This window comes from Phaseolus vulgaris, chromosome 1 (genome assembly GCF_000499845.2).
Source record: "Phaseolus vulgaris cultivar G19833 chromosome 1, P. vulgaris v2.0, whole genome shotgun sequence".
Lineage (NCBI taxonomy): Eukaryota > Viridiplantae > Streptophyta > Magnoliopsida > Fabales > Fabaceae > Phaseolus > Phaseolus vulgaris.
Window position 1 is genome coordinate 36,777,424 of NC_023759.2, and position 11,181 is coordinate 36,788,604.

The 11,181-nt window shown below is 30.5% G+C and overlaps 2 protein-coding genes across 2 annotated transcripts; one reads left to right on the top strand and one right to left on the bottom strand.

Annotated features, from left to right (window-relative positions):
• Nucleotides 1-827: 827 nt before the first annotated feature.
• LOC137814046 (disease resistance protein RGA2-like) lies at nucleotides 828-3,672 on the bottom strand. Its single transcript, XM_068616579.1, has one exon. It carries the CDS (start codon nucleotides 3,301-3,303, stop codon nucleotides 961-963), a length of 2,343 nt encoding a protein of 780 aa, XP_068472680.1. The 5' UTR covers nucleotides 3,304-3,672; the 3' UTR covers nucleotides 828-960.
• A 6,600-nt stretch (nucleotides 3,673-10,272) lies between these two features.
• LOC137815982 (uncharacterized) lies at nucleotides 10,273-11,181 on the top strand. The gene is made up of 3 exons (XM_068619089.1): nucleotides 10,273-10,674; nucleotides 10,788-10,850; nucleotides 11,059-11,181. The coding sequence occupies exons 1-3, from the start codon at nucleotides 10,273-10,275 to the stop codon at nucleotides 11,179-11,181; spliced, it is 588 nt and encodes a 195-aa protein (XP_068475190.1).

Sequence of the window (11,181 nt, forward strand, 5' to 3'; positions counted from 1 at the left end):
ATCCTTGATAATTTTTTATGATTCTAAAATAAGGGTTTCGGAATATTCTTTCTGGAATGATAAATCTGGAATTCATAAAATGGATTACAGAAAGTATGTTCCGGAATTATTAAAAAAATAATAATTCATAAGTCATTTTTAAAAGGATAAAATGATTTTTTCCAAAAATGATTGGGGTGGAGAGAGAAACACCCATAACTTTATGACAACGTATTAACTAGAGAAAACCATAGAAAATATTTTTGGAAAGAAAATATTATTGCAGGGTACCCTCTAGTTTTTTTTTGCTGAAAAGGTTAGAGAAAACTAACCTGATACGCGTTAAAAGATATCACTTGTGGAAGAATTGTTTCCATGAAAAAGAAAAATACGATAATTGCTTTCTACAAATAGTCTAAAGATAGAACACCGAATTAAAAAAAGTGAAGCCCAAGGAATAAGAGAGTTGGGAGATTTTTGTAATCAATAATAAGGGTACAATAAGAAAATTCCACCCTCCACGGTTAAAAGAAGAAATATTAAAAGAAATCAATTGGCTAGAAGAAATGCACAACACCATACAAATACCAAAAAAATCACAAGGTTGCCACCACTAACAACAATACTAATAAATCTACGGACAGATCAAGAATATTTTGCTATAAATGTGGAAGGATTGACCACATGAAAAAGATTTGTAAAGTAAAAGAAAAAACTTAATAAACTAAATATGAGTGAAGAATTGAAAGAACAAATAGCTAATTTACTCCTGTATAAAAAGCGTAATTAGAAACAATTTTTTTATTTTTATTTCTAGAATAAGAAATAAAAAACATAAGGGAACTATAGAATAAGAATTTTTTAAAGTATAACTAGAAATAAAGAAAGCCAAATAAGTCACATAAAAAACGAGTTAAATATAAAAGAGTTGAGAGAAAACATTTAAATACACTACAAAATTTAAGGAAATAAAAAACGAATTTATATCTGCAATTTCAAGCGGATCTTCTTCTGCATTTGGAAAAGGAGTTTCCGTTCTCTTGTTTCACCAATGGAAAGGTGTTTGATGTGAGCAATGAAGGACCAGTACTCACCACATTGAGGTTCACATTTTCGACTCAATTCGGAACAACCGTCTATGCTCAAATCTTCAAGGGAACGGAGGCGATGCATGCCACTCGGGAGACAACACAGCTGAGGACAGTTAACAATATGAAGAATCTTAAGACGAGTCATTGCTGTAAGCCACTCAGGAAGCATCTCAAGACTATGCCAATTTGAAATTAACAATGTCTGCAAAGTGTCGGAAGCTCCTTCAATCCATTGAGGCAATGTCTGTTGCCTTGGACATTGCTCAATATGCAGAAACTTCATCCTCAAACTGTGGATTGGTTTTTCACAGTCCAAGGACAGATTTAGCATCTCACACCTTATGACAAACAGAACCTCCAGTTTAGGGAGAATATGAAAAGGAAAGGACTCTAGCCTCCTACATGATTGAACAATCAAAATTTCAAGGGATGTGAGTTGTTGTGCCCCTCGGAACAGAAACATCAAATTGTCACAAAATTCAAAACTCAAAGTATGAAGATTCATCAAACTTGCAAATTCCTCCTCTGGCAGAATAGACTGTTTTGTGGTGATAAACAATTTTCGAAGGCTGATTAACATCCCTAATCCTTTAGGCAATGTTTCAAGCTCCACACATCCTCTCAAAGACAAAGCTTGCAAATTTTGGAGTTTGCATATAGAATGAGGAAGTCTTTTTATGTTGCGGTTATTTTCAAGACTGAGAGCTCGCAGATGCTCCAGTTTAGCAATTGAATTGGGAAGTGTCTCAAGAGAAGAATCGCTTAAATCTAAAATACGCAAGAATTTGTATCTTGTTATCCATGCATCCAAAAGAGCTACATTATCAACACCAACTCCAACTATTGGAAATAATATAGTTCTCACACTACTGGACTTGGGGAACAAAGCATGGCTAAGTGAATCATTTTCAACAACTGATAAATGCCTTACTTGCTCAGGTATATTCCGGGTAACTGAGTTTACCACAAGAATCTCTTCTTTTGCAACATACTGGGCAAGATCATGTACCAAATCATGCACTTTGAAATAGTAAAGGTGACCAAAGTCCTCAAAATCCTCAAGAAATGATCTCGAATGTAACTCGTCTATATACTGTCTTGCAGTATTCTCTATCTTTTGACTTCCAACCTCAGATCTAAGTAAGCCAAGTGCCGCCCAAAGGTTAACAACTTCAGCACCAGTACAGCCATAATCTTTTGGATAAAGAGAAAAGAAAGCAAAACAGTGTCTCAAATAGGAAGGCATTTGGTCATAGCTCAACTTAAGAGCAGGTAAAATGTCATCTTTTTCTTGTTTTAAGTTCCATATGCCATGGTCTCTCACAAACTCCCACCTTTCTGAATTAAAATTTAAGAACAGAGAACTTCCTAAAGTTCGCACTGCTAGTGGAACCCCTCTACATTTATTCACAATTTCTTTTCCAATCTCTACTAGATTTGAATATTTTTTTTCTTCGCCTTCCTTAAATGCCCATTTGTTAAACAGAGAATAACAATTCTCCATGGAAAGACCTTCCAAAACATACGAGGGAACAGTGCCCATCATTGTAGCAATTGAATTACTTCGTGTTGTCACCAAGATTTTGCTTCCAATTGCACCCACTTTAATTAAATCTTTCAACTCTGTCCATTTTGCTCGATTATCATTCCATATATCATCCAAGACTAGCAAATACTTCTGACCAGAAAGCCTGTGTCTAAGACGACTTTGTAGCTGCTCAATATCAAAGTTTTTATTGTTTTCTTGGTGAGCAAGAGCAATAGTTGGAGCCGAAGCTGAAGCAGAGTTGATTATTTTAATAATTATCTGTCTTATGTCAAAGTCATCAGAGATACACACCCACATCTTCAACTGGAAAAGATCATCCATTCTCTTATCATTGAAAACCAACTTCGCAAGTGTGGTCTTCCCCAACCCTCCAATACCCACTATGGGAATAACACAAACACTTTGATCTCCATAACCATCACCATGAGGGTGAGGTTGCATCAAAAGATTAATAATTTCTTCTCTATCACTCTCCCTTCCAATCACCCCTGAAGCATCAACATGGGAATAACTCATATCTCTCCTTTGCACAAGTCTGTGATCAACCTCAATCCTCTCAAGACCAAACTTGTTTCCATCAGCTGCTATCTTATCAAATCTACGCCTAACATGTTTGATTTGATGAGCCATCCTAAAACGAAAAACAAGAGAATTAGATGAAGAAAAGAAGTGGTCTACCTTCATCCTTGTGCTGCATGAAGCTTTGAGAACTTGTTTTCTCAGGTTTTGGCACTCAAGTCCATCCAACACATCTTCAACATCGAAGCAGACGTTTCGAATCTGCCTGAGCCATTCCTGCAACCCATGGTTTTGTTCCTTCTTCTCCTCAGCATCTAAGAGCACACCTTTAACTATTAACAAGGTGTCTTTGATCCCTCGAAGATCCTCATACACACCATAGGTTCGAGAAGCTTCTTCCTAAGCATAAGAAGCTAGGTTGCTTAGCAATGATACAGTAATATCAAAGACAAAATACTCTGCCATGTTCTTCGGGAAGAGCCAAAGCGGTGTTGTGCTCAGTTTGTGGCGTGGTCGATGTCAATGCTCCTCCTCCTCCTTATGTTGTATTCATGTACACTTGTTTTAAGAACAATAAAGTTTCTTAACAATCATCACTAAATGAAATACACTTAACAAACATTAATAATAATATAATAATATTTTAAATTAAAAAAATAAATAAAAATGAATAAAATATTAATTTATTGAAGTGAGAAATGTTTTCACTGTTTACCGTGTTATTATATCAGCACCTTTTAAGAAATGTCAAACACATCATAACTATTTTGGAGTATGAAATATTTTCATTAGGGTAAATTTCCAATTTATTTTGTTTATAAGAAGGCAAATAGAGGATAATTTGTTTTTAAAAGATTTTTTTTTTGGTACAGATAATTTTTTCATACTATTATAATATTTAAAGACTATTTTTTTTTTATAATCAATTTAACACTAAATCATAAAATTTATGAATTAGTTACATTGTTTAATAGTCATACTGATATTATAATGTTTAGGTGTAATTTTTCATTTAATTTATGGAGAATTAATATTAATTGTCATTCTCTTTATTCACTCATATACTAAATAGGAATTTTCTTCTTTCATAACTAAATTGGATCCAAACTATCATTTATTTTTTGATAGAGATGAGTAGTAATGCACTAACATACTTTCTATTGACAATCAGTTAAAAGTTATTAAATACTAGAAAATAGAAAATAAAACATTAAATCAAATTCATATCTTATCTTATATTATAAAAAGAAAATAATTTTGTATAAAATTTCTTCCCAAAAATATTTTTTGATAAATATATATTAAATTAATTAAATAATAAAATAGTAAATATAAAAAATTAATAATATAAAAAAACAAAAGTGTCACAGTTAAAAAAAAGAGAATTCCATTAATTAGACAGGTGTGATATGTTAATAAAAAAGCAAACATATCACCATTTTAAATAAATTTTAATTTTTTTTAGAAATCAAAATAAGATAAAAAGAAAATTTCATTAATTTGGCACACAAATCATGTAGTTAATCACTTAGTATATTGAAAAAAGCAAACATAATTATCTTGAAAAATAATTAATGCAGTTTTAATATATATATATATATATATATATAAATTAATTTAGGAAATTGTTATAAATAGAGTCACAAAAATTGAAGGTTAACAAATGGATACGCGTATATGTTACAATATCAATATTTTTGTAAATTAAATATTAATACAACCTTATTACAACTTACTCTTTTAAGTGGACATGAGTATTATAACCAAAGATATAATTATGTTTTCAATACCAATTATTATAAAAATATTTTAAGCTTTTGAATTTTATTTTTATTTTTTAAACAAATGATTTAATTAAATTTTAATCATCTCGTAAATTTGGATAATTTTCATTAAACAAGTGTTCTATATAATATTTAAAATATTTTTTATTTTCATTAATGGTCATGTAAAAATAAAGTACTCAGAAAAAAATAAAAAAATATCTTAAAGACTTAATATAATGGTATTTCTAATAAGAACTCAATTGAATATAATCATATTTATGAGTTAATTAAAATTTAATTAAGTTTTTAAAAATTATTTAGAATATGATTTATTAACAGTATGAAATAAAGTAATTAAAATTAAGTTAATAAAAGTTTGATTAAAAAACATGAACACGTTTAATTGAGCACGAAGAAGTTTCAGTTAAGCATGTCTTTTTGCTCCTTAGTATGTGAATAAACCTTTCTTAACTACGAAGCTAACAAAGTGAGCCACTCGCTTAGGCTAGGAAAGATAATAAAGGGCATTGGTATATTTTATTTGGGACCCACTAGAATTCTTATGAATAAAGACCTAGAAAAAACAAATTCAAAACTTTTATATTAAAATTTGAAAATAATTTCTCCAAACATTCAGTATAGAAAATTATTCTCTAGTGATAATATGAGTAACTATTTTTTCTAATAGTTGAATGTAACAAGACCAAAACTTATGTAAATACTACGTAAACTAATTTTTAGTAAAAAAAAATAATTAGTTGTTAGAATGACTAAATTAAAGATTATTTTAGAACAAAAAATTGATTTCTAAATTAGTTTCTATTATTGTTAAATGATTTTTAAATTAGTATTTAATTAACAACAAGGTTTTTACTACCAAATTTAGAAACTAAATAATTGGTAGTTAAAACTTTGGTTGCTAATTATATACCAATTTAGAAACCATTTAACAATAACATAAACTAATTTAGAAATCATTTTTTTTAAAATGGTCTCCAATTTAATTATTATAGCAACTAATTATTTTTTTTATTTAAAATTGGTTTCTATTTCATGTTTTTTCTTGTAGTGTTATTTTTGAATTTGTTAAGGTTTTATTTTGATTATATTGTTCTTATGTTTAGGCTATATATTAATCATCATATTTTTCTTCTCATATTTGATATTGAAAAATACTTTTAAATCTATTTTTTTAATGAAGATTACCTAATTGAAATAATGATATAAAGTTGATTAATTGATTACATTTTAATAGATTAATATTATAATAAATTAAGACTTATTAAGTTTTAAGTTCTTTATAAATTTAATTATTTTTAATATTTATATTAAAATTTTATTTTATTGAGTGTCCAAATTTTATATATTTCAGTTGAATTCTTACAGTTTGATTTTGTCATTAAATGAGTGAATTAGATGTTAGCTTGAATCATCAACGCTTACATGAAAAATCAAGAAATTAAACATTTAAGTATTTATAATTGAGTCCATATTAAAAGTTCTCATTCATTTGAGTGTCTAAAATTTGTATATTTCTCAAATGAATCTCTATCTTCAACTATGGTATGATCATTTGATCTTATAGTCTTTAGCATAATATCATGAGCAATGAGAAAAATGAAACTTTGGAAACTTAATTATCTTTATCAAACACATTGTTTCGTGTCTCCAGTCTCCACTTGGTCGGTTTGATTTTAGTTTTAATATTCAATGTAATTTTTTATAAAGATAATTATGATTTTAGAGATTTGTTTTTATTATTGTTCAAGTTTGTGGTGTTGTGCTTGTCAAATGATTATATTACTTTAGTTGATGACAAAATCAAACAACAAAAACTCAATTGAAATCTATAAATATTTTGGATACTCAATATAATGAAAATATTTAAGAGGAACTCAATTAAAAATACTTAAATTTATGAGAAAATTAAAATTTAACTATGCTATTTTTAATTTTTTTATATAAAAACACCTAAGCAATAATATTTAGGCAGATTCTTCCTGCACCAGATCATTTTAAACTACACCCAATATACATAAAGGAAAAGACTAAAATACCCTTAATGAAATGAAAATTAGGGTTTTTTAAAATGTGCACCCAACCCACATCCAATTCACCCAACCCAACAACATTGCACCCTTTTTTCTATGATCACTGTGAGGAGGCAGCGCGCCGAGAAGACTGTGAGGCAGCGCGCCGAGAAGACTGTGAGGCAGCGCGCCGAGAAGGAGATGAAGCCACTGGAGAAGGATTGAAGCCGCTGGAGAAGGATTAAAGTCGTCGGAGAAGGAGACGAAGCTACCGGAGAAGGATTGAAGCCGCCGGAGAAGACGAAGCCACCGGAGAAGGATTGAAGTCGCCAAAGGTAGTTGGTAAAAAGGTTCTATGACATATAGGTAGAGTCTGCAGCCAATATGAATAAATATGCAACTTTTGCCCAATTTTCATTGGCGATGTAAAATTAATATTAGAACCATTATCTCAACTACAACTAGTTTTTGCAAGCAAAATAGTAATGAACAACATAGATCATATCCTGTACTTATCTAATAAACTAAAAATGATTTGGAAGCTAAAATTGATTTGTAACTAGTATGTATCTCTACACTGCATCCAGTCCAGATTTGCTTTAGTAATATATCCCTCACTTGCTTAACAGAATGCAGTCTCGGGAGCTTGGATGTGTAGGAGCAAGAAGTTATGCTGTAAAACAATTTTTTTTGTCTTAGATTCAAGTTCAATCAAACTTTCAAGTCTGTCTGGTGCCCTAGATGCAAAGTTTATGAAGGAGAAACTTCATCTTTGCACTTTGGAGGGTGCTATATACAGATGTAAATGAATCAGAGGAAACCACTAGTCATGTGTAATACTGATCTTTGTGTGATACTGATCTTTGAAAGAGACTTTGCATGCTTCAGCTTCACCATGCTATATACACTTTTGGTTCAACTTTTTTTGTTTTGTTTAAGATCTTAAAAAAATTATTTTCATATGATTTTGTAGGAAACAAGCTCCGGAAAATTATGAAAGCATGAAAAATAAACACACACTTTTGCTCATAAGCAATTTATTCCACATTACATTAAACACTGAAGCCTTAAAATAGTTCATTTTATTTGAGATGAAATCTCATACTAGGTTTTTTTTTTATGAAAATGGATGTCTATTTAAGTATGCATATTACAAATTGAAGATTAAAGTTTCTTGTAAATTAATAAGTGTTATGCAATCTTTATTTTTATTTTATTTATTTTTTTGGAATGAATCTTCTATATTTTAATAATGTTATTAAATATTTGATATATATAAAATAAAATAAAAATAATAATTAATAATAAAAATAATAATCGATATATTTATAAAAATAAATAATAATAATTAATTAATTTAATTTATATTCATTATTATTATTATTATTTAATTAATATTATTATTTTATAAATTAATTCTAAATATGATTGTTATTCTAATATTCTAATATTTAAATATTCATATTATTAATATTAATATATTTTTTATTATTATAATATATATATAAAATATATTTACAATATTATTATTTATTTATTATTATATTATATAATTATATTATATTATATTATTATAATTAATTATTTTAATAATAATAATAATAATTGTTGTTATTATATATATATAACCAAAAGTTCGTAAGTCAAATATGAGTTTTGGATAAACTTATCCAGAAGTATATTTTGTATTCTAGATATGAATATCCAGAATGATTTTATGTGTTCCAGATTTCAAATTGCGGAAGGATATTGTGAAACTTACGGATTTGTATATTTGAAAGCTAACTTTATGTTGTTTTTTTCAGCATTGCCAATGGATACAACTGACTCATACATGGGAATTTCAGGAAAGATTGATGTGTGGGATGGATTAGATGATGTTGATCTGGAGCAGTCAATAACATATAACACGTTAGATAATGAACATAGAGCACATGAGTGCAGTGAGGCGTTTACTACAAATAAGGTAAGGTAAATGTTAGGCGTGTGAACCTTATTGTTTATGAATGTCACGACAATAAAGCAAGTTTATAATGCAATGAGTGTTCACCGAAGATCACAACGAGGTCATAGAACAGAAATGCAACAATTCATGTTGTTACTAGAGCGAGACATGTATGTGCATTGGTGTAGGTGTGAAGAGGTGTCGAATGTTGTGCAAGATATATTTTGGACACACCCAGATTCAGTAAAGCTAGTGAACTTGTTTAACATTGTCATATTGATGAATAGTACGTACAAAACGAACAAGTATAGGATGCCGTTACTTGAGGTTGTTGGGATTACATCAACTGGTTTGACTTTTTCCGTTGCATTTTGTTTACTAGCAGCAGAAAAGGAAAATAATTTTTTGTGGGCCCTTGACAGACTTAAAGGGTTGTTTTTTAGAGTTGATTCATATCCTAGGGTGGTGGTATGTGATAGAGATATTGCCTTAATGAATGCAATCATAATCGTTTTTCCTGAAGCTTATAATTTACTTTGCCGATTTCACATTGATAAAAATGTGAAAGCAAAATGTAAAATGTTGGTGCATCCAAGAGAAGCATGGGATCAAGTAATGCAGTCTTGGAGATCTATTGTGGATTGTGATATTGTTGAGGCCTTTAAAGATCGTGTCAATGCATTTCAAGTTGTGTGTTCTCCATGGCCTATATTTGTTGATTATGTGATGGCTACATGGTTACGTCCACATAAAGTAAAATTTGTTAAGGCATGACAGATAAGGTGATGCACGTAGGAAACACAACAAGTAATAGGGTTGAGGCGACACATTGGAGCCTAAAGAGAGTTCTTCAAAATTCCATGGGGGATTGATGTTTCTGCTGGGATTCGATCAACAAGATGATTATTTTACAACATAATGCAATCAAAGCTTCATTCCAAAAGAGTCTGCATGTGGTCGGACATTGGTTTAAGGTTACAACTTACAAAAAATTGTTGGGTTTTGTGTCTAAATATGCTTTGAACCTGATTGCTGAAGAACTTGATAGGGTTAAATTTGTGGGATTTGATAAAAATAGATGTGGTGGATGTACTCTTACATGTACTCATGGTCTTCCTTGTGCGTGTCAATTGGCTTCGTTTGGTGCAGGTAGCATACCACTTAAATCAATACATGTCATGTGGACTCGATTAAGCTTTGATGATATTGCAACAGAACAATGTTCATATGAGTTGCCAATTGACAAAGAGTTTGAGGTGATCGCGGGCGGTTCAAAGAGTTAGACGTTGCAGGTAAGGTTAACATCAAAACTAAATTGCAAGAGATTGCCTTTCCAGAGAAGACATCTATTTACGCACCACATGATAAGGTCAAAACAAAAGGTGCTGTGAAGATGGCTCGTCCTACCAAATTCATGAGATCAACTAAGCGAATCCCTTCTTATTTTGAACATGTGGATTTCTTACACTCACAACATGATAGTTGTTCGAGTAAAAAATCTACTGAAGGACACTTACCACAAATTCTACCAGCACAATCCATTCCTTTGCTTGATCAGTTCCCTATAGGATATCATCCATACATTGTTGATGTTGTCGACATTAAGGCTGATGGCCATTGTGGGTACCGTGTTGTTGCTGCCGAATTGGGCATGGGAGAGGAGTCATGGGTTGTTGTTCGAATGAATTTGTTAAAAGAACTAAGTGAATGGAGACAAGAATATGTTGAACTGTTTGGTGGTGATGAACGATATGAATACTTGAAGAAGTCACTTCTAGTTGACCACATGTCTATGGTATCAACCACTAACACCATTTCATTTGTACTTTGCATTTCTTCATTTAACTCACTTTGCCATTTGTACTTTGCATTTCTTCATTTAACTCACTTCGCCATTTGTACTTGCAGGCAGGAGCAGATAAGTGGATGACAATCCCAGACATGGGATACGTTATTGCTAATCGGTATAATGTCATTTTCGTTTCATTGTCCATGATACAATCATTGAGTATTTTTCCTTTAAGAACCCAAGCACCAAGTAACTTCACTCATCACTGAATAATTGCAATTGGTCACGTCCACGGAAATCATTTTGTCCAGGTATACCCTAAACGAATAAAAAAAGCAAGTCATAATGTTAAGTTAAAAGTTATGTAACTTATATTTATAACTTTTATAGGTGAAGTTGAAAGATGGTTATCCAATTCCACCAACAAATATACTATGGGCATCGCATCGTTATCCTACGACCCAATCTTGGTCAACATACTACATTAGTCGATACAAGTTTATACACAAATAG

Coding starts and splice junctions, on each gene's coding strand:
- LOC137814046 (XM_068616579.1), bottom strand. CDS start 3,303: ATGAAGGTAGACCACTTCTTTTCTTCATCTAATTCTCTTGTTTTTCGT.
- LOC137815982 (XM_068619089.1), top strand. CDS start 10,273: ATGGCTCGTCCTACCAAATTCATGAGATCAACTAAGCGAATCCCTTCT. Junction 10,675..10,787: donor TAGTTGACCACATGTCTATG/GTATCAACCACT, acceptor TTGTACTTGCAG/GCAGGAGCAGATAAGTGGAT. Junction 10,851..11,058: donor TTATTGCTAATCGGTATAAT/GTCATTTTCGTT, acceptor TAACTTTTATAG/GTGAAGTTGAAAGATGGTTA.